The sequence below is a fragment of the Chiloscyllium plagiosum genome, chromosome 41 (assembly GCF_004010195.1).
Source record: "Chiloscyllium plagiosum isolate BGI_BamShark_2017 chromosome 41, ASM401019v2, whole genome shotgun sequence".
Taxonomy (NCBI): Eukaryota; Metazoa; Chordata; class Chondrichthyes; order Orectolobiformes; family Hemiscylliidae; genus Chiloscyllium; species Chiloscyllium plagiosum.
In genome coordinates this window covers 18,721,933-18,749,053 of record NC_057750.1, presented here as the reverse complement: position 1 = coordinate 18,749,053, position 27,121 = coordinate 18,721,933, and the positions used below count along the sequence as shown (strand labels likewise).

At 41.4% G+C, this 27,121-nt stretch overlaps 2 protein-coding genes across 3 annotated transcripts in view; one reads left to right on the top strand and one right to left on the bottom strand.

Annotated features, from left to right (window-relative positions):
* Window positions 1-27,121, bottom strand: part of LOC122542912 (immunoglobulin kappa light chain-like) — a 206,450-nt gene that overhangs the window by 34,933 nt on the left and 144,396 nt on the right. The window contains exons 1-2 of one of the 2 annotated variants that reach the window (XM_043681058.1): window positions 4,824-5,573; window positions 4,149-4,454 (exon numbers count right to left, since the gene is read on the bottom strand). The exons of the other annotated variant lie outside the window; for it this stretch is intronic. Of the exons in view, the coding sequence (XP_043536993.1) occupies window positions 4,149-4,454; window positions 4,824-5,106 (589 nt within the window). The 5' untranslated portion in view covers window positions 5,107-5,573. Of the gene's footprint in view, window positions 1-4,148; window positions 4,455-4,823; window positions 5,574-27,121 lie in introns of those variants that run through there. 2 annotated transcript variants of the gene reach the window in all.
* The window catches only part of LOC122542911 (immunoglobulin lambda-1 light chain-like), an 85,236-nt gene continuing 85,066 nt past the window's right edge, over window positions 26,952-27,121 (top strand). Inside the window, exon 1 of the mRNA XM_043681056.1 lies at window positions 26,952-27,078. Coding sequence (XP_043536991.1) covers window positions 27,030-27,078 — 49 coding nt within the window. The 5' untranslated portion in view covers window positions 26,952-27,029. The remainder of the gene's footprint in view (window positions 27,079-27,121) is intronic.

Here is a 27,121-nt window from a genome sequence, read left to right as displayed (position 1 = left end):
GCTGTTTTATAGAATATCACCGGGTGATATTGTTTTCGCAATTTGCTCAGTTGGAAGGAGCTTAAGCAGTCCTGCGTGTATTTATATACTGAGACTCCCTAGGCCGCGCCCTCGCCACTGAGATTATTGCATTTAAATCACATGATTACAACTAAAGCACAACCGAGAGCGACACTCAGTGCAGAGCAAAAGAAGTTCTGCTGGACTGAAAGGAGAAGTATTGACAGAGTGTTACGTTGTCGGAGGGGCAGCAGGGAGGTACAGTGCATGTTTGAAGGAATAAGACAGTGTCCTGCGCTCTCGGAGACACAATATTGCAAAGTCAGAAGACCGGTATCGAGTGGACATTGGATTTGCCGGAGGCTCAGTACGGAGGGAGATTCGGAAATCCTTTTTTATTGGACTCTCAGAAGATGTTAACATTTCAAGTGCCACAATTTTGAAGAAAAGCAGCGAATTCGCTCAGTAACCTGGGGAGACAGTTTAATCCTGAAACGACTTAACGGAAAGCCGTGATGATCGTTGTTACATTATTATTTGTCGAGACTTTGGCAGAAATTGATTACCACGTTCCCCACAATGCAACAGTGCTAGGCTTCAGAAAAAGGACTCCTTTGAAGATTCGTTGACTTGCGAAGATAGTCAAAGACGATAGAAAGTGCTTCAAGTTTAATATAATTGTAAATTAAGGAAGGCGAAAGTGAGAAATAATTCCTCTTATTTTCGTATACACATCGACAGGAGAAGACATATTTCTCTTGCTCTTAACACAAGGTAGAATTGCATCAGATGCTGCAGAATAGTATCTTTTTTAGCAGGAAGTGACAGTTGGTGTCGTCTGTATTGTACCCATAATGGAAATGATTAATGACTTTCCAATAATAGCAGACAGACAGTTAGGAGAAGGAGAGCATTTTCAGAATGGAAACCTGTAACTGGTGGAATGCCACAGGAATCAATGGTGGGCCCAAAATATATGACTAATATATATCATTTCCGATATACATTAATGACTCAGGCGAGAAAATTGAATGTACATTCGTCAAATTTGCAGATGGCACAAAATTAGATGTAATGAATAGTGGTACGAATGACAAAATCTGCAGGAGAATACAAATAGTTAAGCAAGTGACCAGAATACTTGGCAGATGAAATACCATATGGGAAAATATGAATCCTGCATCCTGACATTATAAAACGGAGGAGTTAAATATTACTTAAATGGAGAAAGACTAAATTTAGCTGCAGAACAGAAAGATTTGGGAGTCCTCATCCATGAATTCTAAACGTTTGCACCCAAGTTCAGCGGGTGATATGGAAAGTAAAAGAATGCTGGCCTTTACTTCAATGGGAACGTGATATGTGAGAATAAAGGATTTTCTAAAACTATACAAGGCACGCATCGCACCCCAGCTGGAAAACTGTGAACTGTTTTTGGCCAGTATTTAAGGAAAGGTTTCCAGGAAATGAAGGAGGTTCACTACGCTGATACCCACTATGAAGGGATTGTCTTACCAGGAGAGATTCATGGACTGTGTCGAAACATGTTAGAATTGAGAGGAGCAAGAAGCAATCTCTTTGAAACACATAATATTTTCAGGGGACTTGACAAGTTGGATGTGGAAGCGTTGTTTCTCCCTGTGGTAAAGGTTAAGACCAGAGGATATCTCAGAATAATTGGTTGCACATTTAAAACAGAGATTACTTTTTACTCACAGGGAAGTAAATCTATTGAATCTCAACAACCACTGAGTTGTGAAGGCTGGGTCATTAAATATATTAAATACTGCAACAGGCAGATTTTTAATTAGTGAAGTAATTTACGATCATAAGAAAAAAGACAGTTGAAGATTTTCAGATCAGACATGGTCTCACTGAATTGTGGGCTGAATGAGCTATTTCTGCTTCTACACTTTATGGTCTTTTTTAGTCTATATTATGTGACAACAGACGATACATCTCTGTCTGCCACGAGCGAACCTCAACCACACTACATCAAATGTGTGCTTTTTTAAAATGTGAGACATTGAAAATTATTCATTTCCTGTGCAAAGAACTTAGAACAAAGGAGGAAATCGGAAATCTTTTGCATTTCTATTCTAGTAATGGGGCGCAGATCAACGATATATCTGGAAGCACATGAGCAAAATAAAAGTCAACAATTGAAATGCATCATTTGGGAAGACATGAACACAGATTATATCAAAGTTATAGTTGAAAGATTAATTTGAGGAACTAGCACTTTGTATTAGAGCGTGCTTAGTAGCCTTGTGTGTGCTGATGCCCAGTTGTAACTGTGGCTAAAACGTGGGAATTAGCTATCTCACTCCACGGAAGCAAATATGGCAATGATGCAGTGGCAATAACATCATTTGATTTTTCAAGTTTAACCCTGGTCATCCAGGTTTTCCAAGCATTGGCGAACCAGCCAACCACAACTAGGTGAGGATCTGCAGATCCAGGAGGTGAAAACCATTCCAATACCTCTTGAATTCGGCAGGCCAGCCTGAGGAAGTCCCATGTATGGGCAGCCACTTATCTTTTTTAAACCGTTCTCTGCAACACCCCATGTTGTCTTCTGTTCCCTCCTCGTCCCTCAGCCTTCAAACCTACCTGTGGATCCATCGGCCCAAGACATACGTTATTCACCATCTGTATGCAACACTACAATCTCCCATTAAGACTAGCAATGCCACCCCTGGCATCCGATCTGTTCATTCCCTCGATCCACCCCAAACCCCTCAGGCTCACAATCACCACCATATTTTAATCACTCCCCCAGTCCCTACATAAATGTACCTCATGCACTAGCCTTCATTCACTGGCTCCCATCAACTCAAAGTCTCTCTGTCAATTAGGCTTAGTTTCTTACAAGTGACGATCTCTTGTATTTGTTGTGTAGTACAAATCCCACCGCAGTCAGGGATATAATTTCTTCTGGATTCCCCATACCGTCAGAATCATTCCCCACCTGCTCATGTCCCAGCCCCCAACCACAGCTTTGAATATTTCAGGTAAGAAAAAATAGAGGCCTATTTGAAAATGTGAGTCGAAGAGTGTGGTGCAGGAAAAGGCACACCCGGTCAGGCAAATATCCGAGGAGCAGGAGAGTCGATGCTTCGGGCATAAGTCCTTCATCAGGCCTGATTCATTCATCATTTCATCATTTATTGGATAATCATCTGACCATCTCATCTGTGTTTTTTATACTTCCAAACTGTCAAATTACCCTGGCATATGCACTTCCCTGATTATTTCTCTGTTTTACCTTGCGACCACTTCTCTGGGATATCACATTGCTATAGCCATCTTGATACGAATTGCAAACCTATTTTGAGAAAGAAACTAAAGTTTTCACGCTTCTTTTACCATTTTTCTTCACTTACACCTTATTTTAGCCTATATGCATATGCAATCTGTCTTCCCCTCACACCCTGGTTATCATTAATTCGTGGGATGTGGGTATCGTTACTTAAACCTGAAGTTATTTCCCATCCCTTGATGACTTTGAAATGTGATTGAACTATTGCAATCTGTTTGTTATACGTAAACCCAAAATGCCTTTAGAGGAATCGTTGGCAGTTTTAACACTTGGACTCAGGGATACTGAACGAATAGTGATGTAGTTTCAAATCATCATGGCGAATTGTTTGGAGAGGGACTTGCAGGTGATGGTGCCCCCATGTCCCTCCTGTCCATCTTTTAGTCGGTGCCAGTCATAGATTTGGAAGGTGTTGTTTATTTGATGAATATTTATAGAGCACATTTTAACTGGTACACATTGCTGCTGTTCAATGTCAATGCTGAAAGGAACGATTTTTTTGTGGATGTCGTGCCAATCAAGTGAGCTAATTTGTATGTCAAGCTTCTTGAAAGTTTTCAGGTCCATTCATCCAGACAACTGGGAAGTATTCATTAAATTCCTGACTCATGCCTTGCATTTGGTTGACAGATTTTGTGAATTGTCTGACTCTCTTTCTGTCAGATTACCAAACCATTCATTGATTTGTAAGTGGACAATATAGTTGGACATGCCAACACATGAGGGATAGCGGGGAACTGACATCGGAAAGGTACAAACAGGAAAATATAGCTCTTGAAATGCTACAAGATGGTTATTGTCAAGCCCCATAAGAGATTTCAAACACTGTGTTCACTTGCAGCGCAGAAATACATCGCCGTATCACCCGGGTTTACAGAGAGAATTTTTAGAATGGACGTTTTCAGATTGCGTCTCACCACGTCGAACCCCTTCTCGAATCCTCTCTCGAAAGTGGGTTTATTCCCAGATACGTCAACCGCCACAAGTTGCAGACCCTGTCCACCAGATTGCCGGTACCAGAGCATTGTAATGTAATCACTGTCCTCCTGTTGACAGGTCAACGCTGCGGTGTCCTCTCGGCGCACAGTCAGTTCTCTGGGAATCTGAGACACTGAAACGCACCGACAATGGCCTGAAATGGAAAACAAGATAATTCCGTTAATGTAACGACTGTAGTCGAATGGATGAAGAACGATGGCTTCCATACATCACAGTGTGTTTTCTACCGAAAATAATCTTAACAAATCATATGGCACAAAAAGGAAGTCAATTCTCCCAGCTAATTTGTTCCAGCTTTTTGTATAAACTAATCTAAAAGATGCCACAGCCAAAATGTCTCCCTAAGAATTCTATGTTACTTAACAGGAGAGACATACTTAATGAATACATATTTGTTATATAGCAAAATATTAGTATAACATAACTCATACTTCGCTCGAAAAAGTTACACGTAAGCGAACTTTGTTTCAACGCAAGAACAATGGGTTTGAAGTTAGCTTACGAAACATCAGCAATGCAAAGGCACAGAACAGGAGATTTATTTCCATCTTTCTAGGGAGCCCAGTATGTTGTCTGACAAGCGAAGAGATATAAAATATACGGAGTCTATTGTTGAAGGCATCTGTGAAAGTTGCAACGTGCCAACTGGAAATGACGTCACGGATGTGACAAGCCTTGCTGAATAAAAGCTGCGTGCGGAAGTGAATTAATATGATATGGAATTGGCTCAAATGCTCCGACTTCTGTTGCCTTACTATAAGTGGCTTTCTGAGTAGGAAGAACATTAACTATTTCAGATCCGATCTAAAAACAAAATATTTGAAGATCTTCGGATTTTTAAGCAGCATACGACCTGAAGCATAAATTATATCGAATTGGCAATACCTTCTAAGCACTTTCAGTACTTTAAGAGTTAATTTTAGGTCATTATTGCTTTGGGCGTTTATTTATGCGCCGAATTTCCTTCCTTCTAACCGACATTCCGAAGTGGTTGGAAAACTGTGACTACACCTTCGTGGTATTTGTGGGGAATTAGTAAACGTGCATTCAATACGTTCAGTAAAGCCCAGTAAAGTTTCCAAATGCAATTGCCTTATCGAAAGACAGAAAGAAAATTTCCAAATAAAAATACTGTCCATGTGAAGAATCCCGTTGATAATGGATAAATAAATGACTGGATAACTACACACGATCGAAGAATGATTGAATGGGAAATGGCTTAAAACAGAGATAGCACTATGATTTGACAACGTGATTTGAAGGTGCAACTAATAAAGGCTGGCAGAGTTGTGCGGAATTGCCTTGACCCTGCTGTAGATTCTGTACTGCTCCATGTGATCTGAACAGTTCAAGTGTATTCTGTTTTACGAAGATTGCGAAATTTGGGTTTGATATGCTTAATTTGACAGAGAAACAGAATATCTTCCAAAACTGTGTAATATAGGTGGGTATTGATGCTCAAAGGCTTTTGGGAGACCGTGCACATGAATAATCTCAAAGTGCCATTTAGGTTCAGGAAAAATGTTGAGGAAATAAATCTGTTTTTTTATTTATCGAGTTTAAGGTGATAAAATACGAATTCAAGACCCAAAAATACTTCATTTTTTGTGAAATTGCACACGTTTACTGTTAAACTATACTTGCAAAAGAAAAATCTTACTTCTCTTCGAGGCATTATTATGGTGTGAGTAACCTCTGGAACGAGAGGTTTGGCCCGCGAGAAGAGATTTCATAGAATTTTGCTCTCTCATGGTGAGAATGGAGAACAATGAGTAGAAATGGCCTGACGAGACATCCAATTCCGGAGATTTTAGGGATTTGCAATATAGTCTGAACTTGCCAGTGATGCCTACATCCAACACATAAGAACAATAACAATAACAAGATGTTCTAATAACTGATCGACTATTCAGTATTAGCTTAACTTTCTCCACAAAAGGATTTGTGATTTTTTGGGAATTCTCCTTCCAAATAAAATGCCCAGTCGTTTGTTTTATTCAGGGGAGAGACTGGTAGACGTTGTGTCACAGGGTAAGACAAGGATAATAAACATAGACAAGACGAACAAAGGCGGCAAAAATTGTTCTTAATGAATGGCGGAAGTGGCTCTAAGAACAAAAAGGCTTAATTTTTTTTTATTCAGTCATTGAGTTTGAAATTTGATGTCAGGCCCAAAATTTGTGCTAAATCTTGAAAAGTCGGTCAGATCTTGCCAATTATTCGTTTTTGTTTGCGCTACTGACGCCCACAGAGTGATGTACAGTGTGGTTAGCAAAGGAGTGCCAGGAGTTTAGCCAATCGTAATAGGGGCTCTTAGCTCTTATGTTCTAGCACAACAATGTTCTGTATAATTCAAATATGTACTGCAGTGAGAATCAAATGTATATGATCTGGCATTGCCATCTGCTGTTGTAGCAATGTAATAGTAATTCATCTGGAATAGCCAAAATTAGGTCGGCAAACAGTTAAGAGTTCAGGACTTGTTTTTTTTTCATCTAAAAACCCGTCTGCACTCTTCAGCCTCACGAAGAAAACTACTAAGACGATGAACTTATATTTTGTTTGTCACATTTCATGGTGTAGTGCCACGAGATGCTTCATTAATCTTTCGATATGGAAATGTTGGAACATAGAGGCATGAAGATGCAATTAACGTTCTCGAGCTATTCTTCAGTTAACATATATAATCATTATTTATATCATAAATCGATTGGTCAGCGTTGATTTCAGACTCTTCGATAATCCATCTTTTAAAACTTCAATAAAACTTGCTTGAAAAGTTCAAGTGATGCCCCGAACAGTAACTTTTTTTTTTGCCGATACCTTTAGCTTCAATGATCATTTGCAAGCAACTTCAGTGAATTACATCGTAACAAACGATCCTAATACTAGTTTAAAAGGATTATTACCTGAATGGTAAAACGTTGCAGCATGCTGCTATGCACAGGGATATGGGGTTCTTGTGCATGAATCACAGAGGGTTGGTTTGCAAGTATAACAAGTAATCAGGAATACAAATGGAATTTTGTCCTTCATTGCTGAAGGGATTCAGTTTAAAAGCAGGGCGGTTATGTTGCAGCTGTACAGGGTGTTGGTGAGGCCACATCTGGAGTACTGTGTACAGTTTGGGTTTCTTGACTTGGGAAGGGATGCTCTGGCTCTAGAGGAGGTACAGAAGAGGTTGACTAAGTCAATTCCGGAGTTGAGGAGGTTGTTTTATGAGGAGAGACTGAGTAGACTGGGATTATATTCATTGGAATTTAGACGAATTATGGAGGATCGCACAGGAACATAAAATTTTGAAGGGAATGGGTGAGATAGAAATAGAGATATCTCCACCGGTGTGTGAAACTAGGACAAGAGGGCATAGCCTCAAAATTAGGGGGAATAGATTTAGGACTGAACTGAGAAGGACATTCTTCACTCAGATGGTTGTGAATAAATGGAATTCCCACCCCAGTGACGTAGTTGACGCTACTTCTGTCAACGTTTTAAATCTAAGATTCTTTTTTTGAACAATAAAGACATTAAGGAACACGATGAGAGGTCGGGTAATTGGAGCTAAGTCCACGAAAAGATTAGCCATGATCTTACTGAATGGCAGAGCAGGCTCGAATGGCCAGATAGCCTACACCTGCTCCTAGTTTATATGTTGTTATGTTCTAATGCACTGAATTAAAAAAGAGAGAGAAAACTAAAAACAAAACCTGTTCGCTTTGCAGGTAGGAAATATGGTCGAATACATTATACTAGATTTGGTAACTGGAGCTTATAAAATAATGGGATCTTTATCAAAATCAGCCTGTATTCATGAAAGGGAAATCATGTTTGGGGAAGAGGTTTATTTTTCAGGATGAAATTAGCAGAACAGTTAAAATGGATGTACTGGCGTTTAATTCAATATCACTCAAGAAATCAATAAGTATAATTAGAACACATGAGCTTGGAGGTAATATACTAGCATAAATTTAGTCTTAGTTAAACAGCAGAACACAGAAAGTTTTTATAACTGGACTATTCCCAGAGTAGTTGGCCGTGACTTAGAAGACTCGGGCAAAATTAGCCATTAGTAGCTTGGTTATAATGTACAGTTGAAAAATGTGAATTTAGAAAAATGGAAATGCAAAGTGTTTCTTAAATTATCAGAAAATCGAAAAAGTTCATATCGAAAGGGACTTGAGATTTTTTTTGTGTATATGTGGAAGTATTATCACAGAACAGAACGGCTTTATTTCCACCACCAAATTGCGCATGGAATATTCTTGGTTCTTACGTCACTGAAACTAACAAGCACGTGCAGCAAGCAGTTAAGAGCGCAGGTAATATGTTGCTCCTTATGGCAAGAAGAGTTGATTCCAAAAGAAAAAAAGGTTTTGCTGCGATTAAACAAGAGCTTGACAAGACCGCACCTCACTTATTGTGTACAGTTTTGTACCCTTACAGATTTTTGTTTTAAAAAAAGACTAGTTTCTAGAATTCTGTGTTTGCACTATAAGCAGAGCAGGCGTATATTTTGGAAGATTGAAATGCGAATATCATTGAAACACACAACATTCTTAAAGATCTCAAGAAGCTTTTTTTGTGCCACTATCTAGGTTCATGGGAGATGGGTATCTCTGGCTCGGCCAGTATTTCTTATCCATCCTTAATTGCCCAAAGAGCACACTGAGTCAACCACATTACTGTAGGTCTGAAGTCATATGTTGGCCAGACCAGATAATGGTGGCAGATATGACTGTAAAATGGTAAATACGTGATCATCATTAAATTTAGATCAAAGGTCACCGCTTGCAATGGTGAGATTCGAATTTATGACCCCAGAGCATGGGCTCGAGATTACGGTTTAGTAACCATGCCGCGATGTCACCACTTCCTCAGGGGAGGTCACAGAATAAGAGATAGGCCATTTCGGACTGAGAAAGTGATGAGTTCTAACACCTCTGGACAGTGATAAATCTTTGAAATTCTCAATACACCTACGGACTTTCTTTTCGTCTTTCTTTCCATCTTTTCCTTTATTCTACTTGTTCTTTCTTCTGTAACTATTTGCACTCCAGTTTACTGAGCATGCTGAAGAGATCGGAACTTTCAGGCGGCAGGAATATCAGCTGTTTCTCTGCGATAGTTTTAGCAAGGGTTTCAGATGACTCCTTCGCTGGCTGCACAGAAATAATTTGCCTCATCTGCGGGGCCAACATTGTTGATTGTCCGGGTAGACATCCTCTCGTGTGATTTCGAATCGTGACTTGAAGTCCTCTTCATACACAGCGTCGTTGCTCCTGTGCTGACACCGGATGAGTTTGAAACGGCCTCCAGGTTTCTGGCGATACCACAGTCTGTTGCTACGAATTGTCTCATTCTGATAACAATTTACTACGGCCTGTTCACCGTTTTTTAACGGAGCGGGAAAGTGCCCACTGGTGTGTTACATCTGCCAGCGGACAGTCTAAAGGAAAAGCGACGTATTTCATGATCAGCTCCATTTTAGAAATTTGTAATCGAAATTCGACATAAAACTAATGCAACCGAGGACCGCCTCTGGATAAAACAGGTTCGTTATCTAACTCCAGTTTATAACAACATGATAAATCTGGTATTTAAAAGCCATAGTAAATAAGTGACAAACAACAGAAATACGTTGTTATACTGAAAACATTATATAATATATATCATTATATATTTTATCAGCTAAAATAATGTTATTCGGTTGCAAATCGCAAGTACGGATTGCGGATGCACATGCTGCGGACGTTAATGTGTGAATTGTTTCTCATAATTGCCCATCGGTACAATGCGAAAACAGCACAATTAAGTTTAACTAATCGATGTCCCAAAGGCCTCTAGTGCAAAACTTTAAAAGTTCCATATATCTTACTCGGGCTCAAAACTAGGAGAATGAACAGGTGAGCAAGTGGAGATGCATGATTCGGCAACTGAAATGCCTCAATTCACCACTGAGGATGACGACGGCACTGATTAGTGGTCACAGACAAACGAAATTGTCGGAGCCGGAAATTACGTAAGTAAGAAAGAACTGGCATCCAGTTCTGAGGGCCTCTGATATTTTCAGGACGGGCATGTCCTTTCCAAACCCAAAAATAACATTCAGGTGAAGGATACATTTGAAAGGAGCTAGCAAATGTGCACTGAAGAAGCTGAATAACATTGTGACCATGAGCAGAAATTGCATTGTGCATTTAAAATATTGGTTTGGAAGCAAGGGACGTCTCCAGACGCTTTAGAAAAATGCCCGTAAGAAATTATACGTCCAACAGAGAATAGGACAAAGTGTCAGTTGAATCATGTCCTCGGTATTGACGATCCGATAGCATAAAATAATACAGCCCATACTCTCGACCGTGTTTTCAGTATAGACCCTTTCAAAATATCTCGTTCTCGCAATACGGGCATTCTGACTCTTCCACCAACCCCTCTCCAAATTCAGTTCTGCACAAGTGTATCAGTGCAAACTTTCCATTAGTCAATGGCTTCGATTATTGAATGGGGAGAGGGATAAATTTCCTCTGCTTCGGGCACAAACTGGAAACGTTGCATTGCTCTCCTTGGATTCCTGAAGAAGGGCTCATGCTCGAAACGTCGATTCTCCTGCTCCTTGGATGCTGCCTGACCTGCTGCGCTTTTCCAGCAACACATTTTCAGCAGAGAAGATTAAAGCGAGATTTATCATAGATGTACCAAAGAAAGGGAAAAGTTGGAATGCTTCTCTTTAGAGCAGAGTGGGAGCAATTAGACCATTTGGCACGTGATACTATCGCTTCGGTAGAGTATTTATGCGAGCAACGTTTCCTCTCACAGTAGCAGCTCTCCAAGGAATAGTTGCAGTAGTGCAATTTGCAGTTTACAAGATGCACCGTGGGCGGTGCAGCACTGCTGCCTCACAGCGCCAGAGACCCGGGTTCAATTCCCGCCTCAGGCGACTGGCTGTGTGGAGTTTGCACATTCTCCCCGTGTCTGCGTGGGTTTCCTCCGGGTGCTCCAGTTTCCTCCCACAGTCCAAAAATGTGCAGGTTATGTGAATTGGCCATGCTAAATTGCCCGTAGTGTTAGGTAAGGGGTAAATGTAGGGGTGGGTTGCGCTTCGACGGGTCGGTGTGGACTTGTTGGGCCGAAGGGCCTGTTTCCACACTGTAATGTAATCTAATCTAATCTAACCACATCAACTTTCAAACCCGCGACCTTTTCCACTGAGTAGGAAATGAATAGGAAAAAAACAGGAGAATACCGCAAACTTCAAGTGGCTTTCCAAATCAAATATTGTCCTGAAGTGGTATTATATCAAATTTCCCTCACTTTCGCTCGAACTCCATTCCTAACAGCATGGCTGGTGTACCTGCATCAGATTAACTGCAGATTCAAGCAGGCAAGGAACCACCACCTTCTCAAAGTATTTAGTGTTAGCTAGGAAAACCTTCCTTACTGGCGTTGTCCACCTATTCTGAAAGAAAATCTAAAAGTGTCTGTTGCCAGATTACACAGAACCAGAATACTTGACAGAAATATCTAGGTGTTCAGCCCAGAAGAAAGAAACTATTTGCCTCTTCTGTCGTCGAAGATATCACTCTTGCAGCTTGGAACTGAAGCATTTAGCTCATTGCCAGCAGAAATCTTCAACTAACTGAAAGTAAAACTAAAAATAAACCTTTCTGGGTTTGTCTGAGTCGTGACTGCGCCCATTCATGCTTTTTTTGTCCACAGTGTAATTTAAAAAAAGCAAAGCTATTTAGTCCACGTGCCTGAAGCTGATACCTCGCTGCCATGGTGAAAACACACCTCTGCGAGAGAAACACGACAAAACACATCTCCCTTAAAGGCACAATAACGTCACAAATATGACTGGCTAGTCATTCACACATACAAGCTCATCAACAAAATCAACAAGCCATCTTATTTGCTAATCCCCTTTGGGAAGAAAGTGTACCTGTCTCGTCCGACCTGCACATGACTCCAGATCTACAACAACGTGGTTGACTATTAAACTATCCTCTGAAATGGCCTAGTGAAGCCTTCAGTTTAAGGGCAATTAAGTGTGTACAACGTACGCTCCCTTTACCAGATATGTCCACAGGCGATCAAAATGTTAAAAGAGAATCAGGCAAATCCATCCGAATTAATGAAAATACAGAATGTTCTGCCTAAAAGTGTGACTGAAGTGGATTAAACAGTAAGTTCCAAATCAGAGAAAATACTTCAACTGGAATCTAACTTGAGAAAGAGTAGATTGTATGAGTAGTGGAGGAAAAAAGTAAAAGAAACTATGGGCCGACTGTTTAAAATACTGTCAAGAGTAGATTAGTTTAGATTAGATTACCTACAGTGTGGAAACAGGCCCTTCGGCCCAACAAGTCCACACCGACCCGCCGAAGCGCAACCCACCCATACCCCTACACTTACCCCTTCACCTAACACTACAGGCAATTTAGCATGGCCAATTCACCTGACCAGCACATCTTTGGACTGTGGGAGGAAACCGGACCACCTGGAGGAAACCCACGCAGACAAAGGGAGAATGTGCAAACTCCACACAGTCAGTCGCCTGAGGCGGGATTTGAACCCAGGTCTCTGGTGCTGTGAGGCAGCAGTGCTAACCACTGTGCCACCGTGCCGCCCGTAGAGTGGTGCTGGAAACGCACAGCGGGTCAGGCAGCATCAGAGAGCAGGAAAATCGACCTTTCGGGCAGGAGCCCTTCATCAGGAAGGCTCTGATCCTGTTCCTCGGATGCTGCCTGACTTGCTGTGCTTTTCCAGCACCACTCTAATTTTGACTCTGATCTCTAGCATCTGCAGTCCTCACTTTCGCCTGTTTAAAATACTGTCATCCTAAATCTAATAGTGAATTCAAAGCAAGTGATGACACCACGGTAAATCTGGTTTTTATTCCTTAAATCTAAAAGTGAACATTAAACACCAACTATTTACTGTCCAGCGAAATTTGAATCCAATTGGCTACCTCTCCTTGGATCCAATGTTATCTGACCAGACTACCATGCAGAACATTGTCAAAGGCCTTGTCTCATGAAGACAGCATCTACAGTTCTGCCCTCATTTTGTTCTCACAATCCTCAATCAAGTTAGTGAGACTCGATTTCCCACACACAAAGCCATATTGACTATTCCTAATCAGCCCTTGCCTTTCCAAATGCATGTAGATCCTGCCTCTCAGAATCCCCTCTGCAACAACTTACCCTCCACTGATGTCAGACTCACCAGGCCATCATTCCCTGGACTTTCTTCCAGCCTGTCTGTAATAAAGACACAACATTAGCCATTCTTCAGTCTTCTGGCACCTCACCTGTGCTTTAGATTATACAAGTATCTTTGCTAGTGGCCACACAGCTTCTTCCATACCTTACCATAATGTCCTGGGTTGCATTTAAACAAGGCCAGCCGTTTATTACTACTATGTATCTTAAGTCCTCTAATCTCTCTTCTTCTACAATGTACTTTCGGGACATAATTATGTATTTCACTGAGTTCTCTCTCTTCTATCTCTCATATTGTTTACCGTATGGCTACTGTTATAGGGTCAATAGCATTCCTACCACTGTCGCCATTATTTTTATTTAACCTATTTTCCCAAGCAATCTGTTCAGAGATATTATTTCACGCCTACTGAATGGAAGGACTTGAACCCAGATCTCTTGGTTCAGGACTAAAGGCAGTGCCACCGCACCACAAGAGGGCCAACAAGTGTCTTCGTCCTCTTCTTATTACTTCACCTGTCTGGATTCGACATCTTCTGAATAATGATAATTTCTTGCTAATGCATGCTAAAAAAAAACCTACCGTATCATTTTTTTCTTCCTGTCTGTCCTTTCTAAAAGCCACATATTTCTGGATATTTAATTGACGATTTATATCCCTTTTTACAATACATCTGTAAAGAATATAAGATCCCAACTTTGAACCCATATTTGTGGCACAGGAGATGAATCTTGACTATCTGGTTTACACACATCACTAAGCCATTTAAGAATTTACTACACCGGAGAAATTGATTTTCAGAAATTAAGAATATTAATGACATATAGTTAGAAACATTTTGTTCCATTTAGTTTTACACTTGTGGATATTCGCACTTCAGCTTATTGAGAGGGATTACTGATGTGGCCTGGTTTACCAATTGTCTCAATACCGTGAGGGTCCTGTGCAATGTTCTCGATCAAGGGAACGTCATTAGTTCTCCCTGATCCTCCTGTGCCTAAAAATATGCTTATCTCTGCGTGCTAGGGTATTTCTGCATTTTATGCCACTTGTACCAAAAGGCCTTCAGTAACCACTAAGGGACATCTGGTTTGTTGGGAACTGACATGAGGATGATTAAGGATTCGGTGAAGATAATGTAATAATCGAAAATCTAGATGTGGTGATTTCAATTGTCTAGCACAATATCGATGACAGGCATCATTTTGTGCAACATTAAACAGTAACTGAAAGCGACAGTGGTAATATATCTATCTCTGGGCAAGAATGTCTGGCTTCAAGAACTACTTGCTCGGAGGTGTGTCACTACATGTCCAAAAAGGCTGATTAAAGATAAATAATGACGTTTATAATCGCTAGTTTAGCGACAACATCCAGTCGGGTTGATTTGATTGAAGGAAGAGGCGTATTCATTGTGATATAATTTCTTTTTTCTCTTCATAAGTACTCAATTAATTGGAGCAGTAGTTCAGTTCCCCGTGTGACTTCATGCTGTGTTCTCGGATTTACAATCTTAAAAGGGAAGTGTTGCGATCAGCTGTCACTAGGGCTGAAGGACATGTTTCTCTGTAAAAAGTTTGAAAGCAAATCCTTTCATTAATAATTTTTCTTTATAACTTTCTTTCTATCCCAGAATGTCTTAGTTACTGACCTCATCCGCCATGCCATTACAAACGTGGGAGTGTACTGTACCTTTTGGTAATTAAGAATATAGATGTGTTTAGTTGCATCTTATTAGCAAATTATGCTAATTTGGACGTGGGGGCAGAGTGATAAAATCACTGGGCTGGAAATCCAGGGAGCGTGGTTTGGCGTATGCAGAGGGAGTACTGTTAAGAGAGAAAGGACAAGAGAACAGCCCAAGATGAAAATGCGAGATAAAGGAAAATATTAACAGTCAAGTCGATCACATTGGTTCAATTCGAGGAAGGGCGGGTGCAGTTACGTCACTTCCTTTCGCCCTTAACCTTCTTTCCAATCGTTTAAGAATATTGTTAATCACGCACTCCCCAATTCTGCTCTTGCCTCTTTATAGATTGAGAGGGCAATACTCTATATGATGTATCCTTTACTATTACTGATCATGTGTCATTGTAAGGAATATATATCAATAATAATATGACTTAATCAATACTTCATAACTGTTTCCCGTTCTTTTAATACGCGTTTATTTCTCTCTATTAGCCCAAATGACTCCTCTGACCTTCACCCTTTCACTCTCTCTTTTCCAGATGTGAAATTGCAGACTATCCGCCAGACTCCCGCCGCTGTTTGCAGAAATCCTCAGGATAAATTAGAACTGAACTGCGCTGTGGAGGGGAGCACCGATAGCATCTCCATGTACTGGTACAGGCAATATCCAGAGAAGGAACTGCAGTTGATGTTTTATTCCCTAACCACAGAAAGAGTGGGTTCAGATCAGCCGGTTATCGGTTTCACAGCCAAGCGACCAAATGAATACCAATTCATTCTGAAGTCCTCCAGCTTGTTGGTGAATCACTCGGCCGTGTATTACTGCGCTTGGAGTATTCACAGTGACTCAGAAAGAAGGAGCAGCTCAACAAAAACTCGAATGGCGGCAGGAAACAGTTGTGAGAATCAAAACCAGGCTGCGCTTTGTCTTATTGAGGTTTATTTTACAGAGTGAAATGATCTTGATGAATACACCAGCCGGGTTCAAATAAAGATTCAGATTGTGTGCGGAGTGCTGAATACAGTGGAAACGGATATTTGCAAGCGTGCTAGCTGAAGTGAGTTCTTAATACTAATTGGGAGACTAGGAGTCTTTGTGAAGAAAAGACCATCGGGTAACCTCTCCGATGCCTTTAAAGTTAAGGTTTAATGAGATGCATGTAGATAAAATCGTAACAATAATTTCAGATAATTTTAACATATTGTATATGCTATAAGGTTTTTTGCAAATAAAACCACAACGACTTTTTATGCACTGACGCTACATGAACAACAGGGGCAGACAAAGGCATCAATGGGCGGTGGTGAGCACATCGGCGTCACAGCGCCAGGGATCCGGGTCCGATTTTAACCTTAGGTGACCGTGTGGGGTTTGCGCCTTCTCCTCAGTCTGCGTGAGTTTCCACCGGGGCTTCGGTTTTCTCCCACAATCCAAAGATATGCAGACTAAGTGGATCAGCCATGCTAAATTGCCCGCATTGTCTAGTGATATATCCTATTGTCCATGGTAAGCGTGGCGTTATGTTGATCGGTTAGGGGGCTGGGGTTGGGGGGGGGGGAGGTGATGCTCTTTGGCGGGGCAGTGCAGACTCGATGGGCCGAACGGCCTCCTTCCGCATTGTATGGTTTCTATGAACGGTGACAGGGCCTACATAACGAAATGCAAGGGCATATGAAAGTTGATTTAATCAGACTGAATGGATAGAAGGATGTAATTGAGTTGTGTTATCGAGGGAAAGGACGAGAATAATTCTCTTCTGTCGAGCCTGCTACACAGGTTCCGGAGGAAATCCTTTTCAGGCTGCGAAGATTGCTACATGGGAAAAGGAGAGAACCCGCTAAGCGTGTCTGAGGTCGGTTATATAGGAATGACAGAAAGACATTCAGCCATTCTTCGAGGGAAACAGGAGGAGACCCATCGTGCTTCCACTAGTTACAAACACAGTTACAAACACAGGAACAGGAGGCGGAATAGACCCACACGAGCCCATTATATAGAAGTTCGAGTATGCCGTTCAACTCCCTCCAACCTGTAATACAAGGGAAGGAGAATGGCACTTCAGCCTTTCTAGCTACTTGAATAGGTTTAGGAGTTGAATCGGCTCCTCAATCCTATTCTAACATTTTATCAAATCCTGTCCAATTTGGACTTGAAGACTCTAATCCAATTTTGTTTCAGTCACATTTGATATACCTAGTGAATACATACTTATTAATCACATTAGAATCTTTTACAAATCTTCATTATTCACCATGTCAAATGACTTTTACTATTCCACCACCCTTTATTGCCAGCTGCAGTTCACTTGTTAACCCGATACTTATGCTCCTGTTCTGCAGACTGACATGTTATTTAATTTATTTACTGTCACGTGCATTTTGTTATACAATAGGGAAAAGTACTGTCTCACCATAGAATGCCACTTCTCCATCTCTACGTATCAAATTCTTGCAACATTTTCAGCATTTGAATTAGATCCCAGCTAAATGTTCATAGCTGAAACAGAAGTCAATTTTACTCCGAGTAGCTGTCATTTTGTACGCAAAGGCACAAAAGTACGGTCCTTGAGTGAGGGGGCATGTTAGGGAATGGAAGAACAAACCATTTCAAAAGCATGTTCCTGAATCTTGAAAGGTCTGGTCTGTCATTCAGACAGTGTGAGAGCAGGATGATTCATTGGACAACTGCTTCCCATTACACCCATCAATTCCACGCTGGTGAACGGCATCTACTCAACACCACATCTTCCGTCTAGGCAAAGTACAGCCCAGAAGACTTAACATTGAGTTGTCCAATGTCAAATAACCTCCCTTCCCATCATCCAACTCCCTTCCAAGCCCCTTCCCCTCCCTTCCATTCCTCTCATCAGAGGTGAGCCACCTTCCAAGCCCCTTCCTTCGAGCCACCAACTGGATTCATTCCTCCCAACCAGGTGGTACCCTCTACTTGTGATCACCTATCCCCATCTCATCACCTTGCCTCTCACTCCCTTTATGTGCAGCTCCCTACAACTACCCCCAGTCCTGAAGAAGGGTTACAATCGAAATGTTGACATTTTCACTTCCCGGTGCTGCCTGGCTTGTTGCGTTCTTCCAGCCTCCTGCTTATATACTGTCTGTGAGCTGCTTTAATGCCCTTCTGCCAGACACTGTTTGTCATACCACACGGACTTTGCTCTTGTTCTGCACGTCAGAAGTCCTGCTAATGTTTCGTGCGTAAAGCGGGAGACCAGTGTCACGGGCTTGTTTTGGATTTGGAGACAGAATATGTTATGTACAAGTTCGAGGAAGACTTTCAGCTCCTTCCAATCTGTTATTACAAGAGAAGGAGAATGACAGTTCAGCCTCTGGATATTTACATATAAAAAGATGTTTCAGCACCTCAATCCTCTTCTTCAAAAAGACTTCTCAAAAATAATTGGAAAATATATAGAAACTAATAGATTGATACGCAAATCAGTTAATAGTTCGATTGACATAGAAGAAATGAGAGGCTGGCAGATTGACACATACGGATCCACTGAGGGTTTTTGTTGAACACCCCCATCTCTCTTAGTCAGTGTGTAAACTCCAGGCACAGTAATACATGGCTGTGTGATTCACCCCCAGGCTGGAAGATTCGAGGTAGAAGTGAGTGCTGCCAGATTTCCTGGCAGTGAAACCGTCAACTTCAGTGTTCGGGGTGATTGTTCCAGCATAAGAATAAAAAAGGTTCTGAGGCTGTCCACCAGGATGCCATCGATACCAGTAGAAGGTTGAGCCAGCTGTAGCTTCTGTGCAAACGCATTCCATACTGATTGAAGTGCCTGGACGCTGGGATACAAAAGCGGGAGTCTGTCGGATCTGCACTGACGCCGCATCTATAAAGTAGAGAATGTAAAGACATGACACCTTTGAAAGGGCACAAAATATGTGAGAGCGGTACAATGCAATAGAGAAAGAATCAGTGACAGATACAGAGAAAGAGGGTCCGAGAAAAACAAAGACACTAGAATGAAGCACAATGTCGAGAAAGCGATAGAGAATCCATGCAAACCAAAAAGAGGAAAGCACAGAAGTAGAGATCCTCAAACAAAAGCAAAATACTGCAGAACTGAAATAAAAGCAGAAAATGCTGAAGAACATTAGCAGGCATGGCAAGATCCTGGGGCGAGAAACAGAGTTAACGTTTCGTGTGTAGCAACTCATTGTGGGACTCATTCATAAAGCCAAAGCTAAAGACACCCACAGAAGAAGTAAGGAGAGAGCGAAAGGGAGAGGAATTGAAGTGGTGTGGAAGGCAGTGTGACCGACAGAAACGGTGACAAATAGAATTTACACGTTTAGACGGTAAGAATGATCCAGAAAGGCGGTTTAAACCTAGAAAGGAAAGACAGAGCACAAGTACATCAGAGTTCAGCTCTGCCTACCAGTTACCACCAGGATTAAAATACAAAGGTGTGACACAAACATCTTTGCAGGATCGCGTGGGTTTATTGTATGAAATCACCAAACCATTTCACTGTAGAATGTCTCACATTCAAGACACGGAGAGAAATTTATATATTCTCCTCACAATACTTCAATCAAGAGATAGGAAGCGACAGTTCCTTTATTGTTCATTGGTTCTTACCTGAGGTATGTCATTTCCGAGGCGGAGCTAAATGAAGAGTCTGGCTATTGACTTACGTCCGTTGATAACAGAGTCTGTTAGTCTAAACCTGCAAGTTACACAGTTATGCTGACGCATTCAATATTTCAATGGTGAAATGTTCGATTTTGGCTGAATGTAACCAATGAAATATGCCGTTGGCGCTGTATCATTTTTTGCCTTTGCCGTAGGAAACCAGTGCTACGTCTGAATCCAGCACAGTTGGTTTGTTTCTGTTCTCGTAGTTATATAGAAGTCTAGGCTAATGATCTCGTTATATGCATTTAACTACCCACATTGGCAGAAAATTGAATAAAATCTGCAATACTAAAAGTATTATCAGCAAAGTGTCCATGAAAGTACCGGATTGTCGAAAATAAACACCAATCTGGTTCACTAATGTCCATCCTTATACAATTTGACCTCTAAGTGATTCAGGATACAATCCAATGCTGTTGATTAATTGCTCTCTGAAATGGAGATTCCAAAGAACGTGAACATTATGCACTTGTTACAGAATAGCTCATCCACAGCTCTGAGTATAGAGATTTGGAGGCTATATGGGGAGTTTACTGAGCATGAGGGCGGCACGATGGCAATGTAGTTAACACTGCTATATCACAGCACGAGAGACCATGATTCAATTTCAGCCTTGGGCGACTACATGTGTGGGTTACAATTCAAATGACATCTTCCAATGGACATTAGAAAAATTACGTAAGTTTGTCATCGTTTTGATCTTTTTATCCTCCTGCTGAAAAAAAGTGGCACCAAGCTTATAGGTTGCAAATATCAGAAAATATGATCATTAAAAAGACTGGGTTTTATCCATGCACGCCATAGACTCTCTGTCCAGAACTGGACGAGGGACATTGAACAAACAAGTGCTTGGAATTTGCTTTGTCACACGCGAACAGCAGACGTCTATAGCCTCTTCCAGCCTTTTGCAAAGCAACACGGGTGAAGCAATTCACCACCTTCCCCACCCCCTCCCCCTTGACACGGTTACGTATAAAGAGGCAGAAATCGTTTTGCAAATTAGAACCTGCTATTACGGACAGACTGAGTCTATTGTGCCCATCAAGTCCTCTATCGGGCAGCGTGAAACCATTAAATCCCTCGAGACTGCCACATTGGAACAGAAGGAACTCATCAAATTTGACTGCGTATTTTTAATGTACGTTTTAATAATTAAGAATGCAGCTGTGTTTAGTTAATGTTTTTATTCAAACAAATTGTGAAATATTGAGAGTTGGTGGCCATCGTGGTAATGTCACTAGACTAGTTCGAGAGACCCAGGCTCATATTCTTTGCCATAGGTTCGAATCAATGGCAGATGGCGCCACTTGAATACAATTAAATCTAGAATTAAAAATTAGAGTAATTGAAACCAAGTAACTAGTGTGGATTGTTGTGAAAGAAAACACCAGGTTTACTAACTCTATTTAGGTAAGGAAATTTGATATCCTTACTTTGATTTGCATGTGACTCCACACCTACAAGAGTGTGATTGACTGACGTGCTCTCTGAAATGCCAGCTCAAGCATAATCAACAATGGACAATAAATGCCTGTCTTAACAGGCAACACCCATGGCCCATGCAAGAATAAATTAATCAACAATTTTACTTCCCCATATGTTGAATGTAGAAAGGGCGTATCCAAGTTGTCCTCAGTAACTTTTAAACTTCAAATTTTCGACTTAGTAACTTGAAACAATTGGTTAACCTCTTCACAAGAATCAATGCTCCTGCTCTCGCTCCTTCCCTTATTGAAAAGGGAACTCCAGGCAGAAAAAATGCATCTTTTACCTTGCTTAATTAAAACGTTTCATCGTGAGGGCTTTATCTTCCAAACAATTGTTCGTCTTAATAAATATTTTCATGTTCCAAAATCTGACTTGATGGTCCATTCAGGTCAACTCGCGGTAACCTTTCAGTAATTTCCCTTTAATGAGAACTTGAGAGAGAATGCGCTGTACTGCGACAGAGAGATTGGGGCAGTGGAATAATGAAAGTGTGTTAGAAATGGAGGGACAATAAAATACCTCTGAACAGATCCTAAAAAAAACTATAGGAGGCAGCATGGAGACTGATGGACGAAAGAAGAAACAACCTTTGAGAGATGGAGAAAGTGAGACGGGTATTCAGATGTGCATGATCGTTAAATGCTATATCTGTGCGGTACCAGTAGGGGCAGAGAATGAGAGAGAGAGAGAAAAGAGAGCAAGTCGGACTGAAACTGTACTTAGACCCAGCTCGATTCAAATGGTTCGCCAAGAGAAAAGACGGACGCAGTCGACGTCACTTCCTTTATGTCCTTTCCATAATTTGAGTGGAGTGAGTTGGTCACTCACACACTATCCAATTCTGCACTCGCCTCTTACGGATTGAGAAAATAGCTCAGTCCGAAAAATGATGTCACCTTTGCTAATTCTGATTATGTGTCATTGTACGGAATATATTTCAAAAATAACATTACCTAATCGACATCTCATAACTTTATTTTTCTGACTTTTTTCAATATAGGAATGCTTGCTCCATTGTTTCAAAAGTTCCCATTTTTCTGACCTCCACCCTTTCACTCTCATTTCCAGACATGAACTTGCAAACAATCTCCAGACTCCCACCGCTGTCTCCAGACTTCCTCGGGATAAATTAGAACCGAAATGCGCCGTGGAGGGAAACACCAGTATCATCAATCTGAACTGGTACAGACAATATCCAAGGAAGGAACTGCAGTTGCTATTTTATTCCGTAGTCACAGAAAGCGTGATTTCAGATCAGTCGGCGGTCGGTTTCACAACGAAGCGACCAAGTGAATACCAATCCATTCTGTCGTCCTTCAGCTTGTGGGCGAATCACTCGGCCCGTGTATGACTGCGTTTGGAGCATTCACAGTGACTGAGAGAGAGAGAGCTGTTCAATAAAACTCCAAAAGCGCCAGGAAACAAATATAAGACCTGATATCAAGTTGTGTTTTGTCCTTTTGAGGTTTATTTTGCAGATGATACATATATAAAATATATAGAGAGAGGATTTACAAATATACCATCTGAATTGAGTTGTTAGCTATAGCTGGGAGGCTGGGAGTCTTTGTGAAGCAAAGACAAGGACGCCATGCGAACATTTACTTTCCATTCAAGTAAAAGGCGAATGAAGTACATCTAGATAAAACCATAATAAGATTTTAAGGTTATTTGAGGAAAGAACAAGTGAATGACTTGCATGAAAATGTAGGTGGATAGGTTAGTAAGTTTGCAGACGATATAAAGATCGGTGGAGTTGTGGATAGTGTAGAAATTGTCAAAGGATGCAGTAGGTTTTAGATCAGTTGTAGATTTGGGTGGAGAAATGGCAAATAGAGTTTAATCCAGATAAGTGTGAGTTGCTGCACTTTGGGAGATCAATTGCTAAGGAAAAGTATAGAGTTCATGGCCGGTGTCTGGACAGCATTGATGTACAAAAGGATCTTGGGGTTCAAGTCCATAGCTCCCTGAAAGTGGCCACGCAACTAGATAGGGCGATAAAGAATGCGTATGGCATGCTTGTTTTTACTGTTTGGTGAATTGCGTACAAGAGTCAAAATGTCATGTTTCAACTTTATAAGACTTTGATTAGGCTTCACAACATTGAATTCAATTCTGGTCGCCACATTACAGGAAGGATGTCGAAGCTTTGGAGAGGATGCAGAAGAGGTTTACCAGGATGTTGCTTGGACTAGAGGGCATGCATGAGATATAAGGAGATGCGAGAAAAACTTGGGTTATTTCCTCTGGAGTGACGGAGGCTGAGGGGCGTCTTGATAGAAGCCTATAAAATTATAAAATCCATAAGTATAGTCATTAGAGTTATAGAGATGTATAGCATAGAAACATGCCCTTCAGACCAAGTCATCCATGCCAACCTGCTATTCTAACTGAACCTAGTCCCATTTGCCAGCACTTATCCCATATCCCTCGAAACCTTTCCTATTCATATGATCACCCAAATGCCATTAAAGTGTTCTAATGGTGCCAGCTTCCAATACTTCCTCTGGCAGCTCATTCTGTACACGCAACATCCTCTGCATGAAAAACTTGTCCCTTAGGTCCCTATTATATCTTTTCTCTCTCACCCTAAATCTATGCCCTCCAGTTCTGGACTCCCTTATTGCAGGGAAAATACCTTGTCTATTTGTCCTATCCATGCCCCTCATGATTTTATAAACGTCTATAAGGTCACCCCACAGCCTCTGACGCTCCAAGGAAGACAGCTCCAGCCTATTCAGCCTCTCCCTGTAGCTCAAATCTTCCAACCCTGGCAACATCCTCATAAATCTTTTCCGAACCCTGTCAGGTTTCACAACATCCTTCCAGTAGGAAGGAAACCAGAATTGCACGCAATATTCCAAAAGTAGCCTAACCAATGCCCTGCACAGCCACAACATGATCTCCCAACTCCTATACTTAATGCTCTGACCAATAAAGGAAACCATGCAAAACACCTTCTTCACTATCCTATCTACCTGCGATTCTACTTTCAAGGAACTATGAACGTGCACTCTTTGTTCAGCAACAATCCTTAAGAACTTACCATTAAGTATATAAGTCATGCTCTGATTTGTTTTATTTCCCAAAATGGTATTTATCGAAATGAAACTCCATCTGCCACTCTCAGTCCATTGGTTCATGTGATCATGTGATCAATACCATGCAATCTCCAGCATCTGCAGTCCTCACTTACCCCTCATTTGATCAAGATTCCGTTGTACTCTGAGATAACCTTCTTTGCTGTCCACTACATCTCTAATTTTGGTGTCATCTGCAAACTTACTAACCAACTTTTCTGTTCACATCCAAATCATTTGTGTAAATGACTAAATGTAGTAGACCCAGCACCGATCCTTGTGACACACCACTGGTCACAGGCCCTTAGTCTGAAAAGCAACCCTCCACCATCACCCTCTGTCCTCTACCTTTGAGCCAGTTCTGTATCCAAATGGCTAGGTTAGATTAGATTACTTTACAGTGTGGAAACAGGCCCTTCGGCCCAACAAGTCCACACCAACCCGCCGAAGCGCAACCCACCCATACCCCTACATTTACCCCTTTAACCTAACACTACGGGCAATTTAGCATGGCCAATTCACCTGACCTGCACATCTTTGGACTGTGGGAGGAAACCGGAGCACCCTTGTATTCCATGAGGTCTAACCTTGCTTACCAGTCTTCCATGGGGAATCTTATCCAAAGGCTTACTGAGGTCCACATAGATCACGTCCGCCCCTCTGCCCTTATCATTTCCTCTTTGTTATTTCTTCAAAAAACTCAACCAAGTTAGTTAAACATGATTTCCCACACACAAAGCCATGCTGACTATCCCTAATCAGTCCTTCCCTTTCCAAATACATGTAAATCTTGTCCCTCAGGATTCCCTTCGACAACTTGCCTACCATCGATGTCAAGCTCACGGATCTATAGTTCCTGGCTTGTCCTTATTACCTTTCTTAAATAGTGACACCACGTTAGCCAACCTCCAGTCTTCTGGCACCTCACCTGTGACTATCGATTACACAAATATCTCAGCTAGGGGCCTAGCAATCACTTCCTTAGCTTCCCTCAGAGTTCTAGCGTACACCTGATCAGGTCCTTTTATCTGTTTCAAGACATCCAGCACCACCTTCTTTGTAATGGACATTTTTCAAGATGTCACCATCTATTTCCCGACTTTCTATGTCTCCCATGTCCTTTTCCACAGTAAACACTGATGCAAAATGCTCGTTTAGTATCTCCCCCATCTCCTGCTGCTCCACACAAAGACTGCCTTGCTGATCTTTGAGGAGCCCTATTCTCTCCTTAGTTATCCTTTTGTACTCAATGTATTAAGAAAAATCCTTTAGATACTCCTTCACCCTATTTGCCAAAGCTATCGCATGTCCCCTTTTTGCCCTCCTGATTTCCCTCTTAAATATACTCCTACTCGTTTGTGGATTCACTCGATCTCTCCTGTCTATTTCTTGACATATGCTTCCTTCCTTTTCTTAAACAAGCCTCAATCTTTCTAGTCATCTAGCATTCCCTACACACACCAGCCTTTCCTTTCACTCTAACAGGGATATACTGTCTTTGGAATCTTGTTCTCTCATTTTGGAGGCATCCCATTTTCCAATCGTCCCTTTACCTGCGAACATTTGCCCTCAATCAGTCTTTGAAAATTCTTGTCTAATACTGTCAAAATTAGCCTTCAACTTTTAGATCTGGTCTATCCATTTCCACCACTATTTCAAAAGTAATGAATTGATGGTCAAAATGTTTTTCTCAGAGTTGAAATATCTAATACGAAGGAGCATTACATATTTTAGGCGAGAGGGAGAAAAATTCAAAGGAGATGTGAGGGGCATTCTTTTTTTTTAACACAGAGAGCGGTAGGAACATGCAACGCGCTGCCAGAGGTGATGATGGAGGTAGACATGACAGGGGAATTTAATAGACGTTTCATTAAGCATATGCATATGCAAGGAATGGATGGATATGGACCAAAGGCAGGCAGTAGGGATTTGTTAAATTTGGCATCATGTTTGGCACTGAAGGACCGTTTCCTGTGCTGCACATTTCGATGTTCTAGTTTTTAATGAGTGACATGATGGGTTAAAGAGAAGAAACTTTGGTACATTTTATGCACTGATGCTGCGTATGCACTCTCCATGGAACAACTGTGACTGTAATTGAATAACGAAAAGGTGGTTTAATCCAACTAAATGGACAGGGGTATATCATTCAAATCCTCGGCTGCATTAGCGACAAATTGCAAAAGGCCACTTCGCCTCTTTCGGCTTGTTAAACGGATACAGGAGGAGGAATACCGTTCAGCTTCTGAAGGTTGTTATAAGGCGAACAGGAGGGAACTTCTCAAACAACTCTGTAAGTAACTCTGTCATCGCGAAGTTAAGTGCATGAAAGGTTGGCCCTTGAGTGAGGGCGAGGGCGGGGTTATTATGACAGAATGACGTTTGGGATGTCAATCAAAGAGGGAGTGTTATGGCTTTGTGTAGCCAGTGATGTTACTTCTTATGTTGTTTGCTCTTCTTTACAACAGTCAATTCTATGACCACAAACAGCAGTGTGCCATCTCTGAGCTGCGAATTGACCTTAAGTGTCCTGCTGTCAGACACACTATAACGGACCATGCGGACTTGGCTGTTGTTCTTCACGTCAGAACTGCTTCTAATGATGGGTAAGTAGTGCAGGACAGCGATGTCACAGGTTTATTGAGGAGT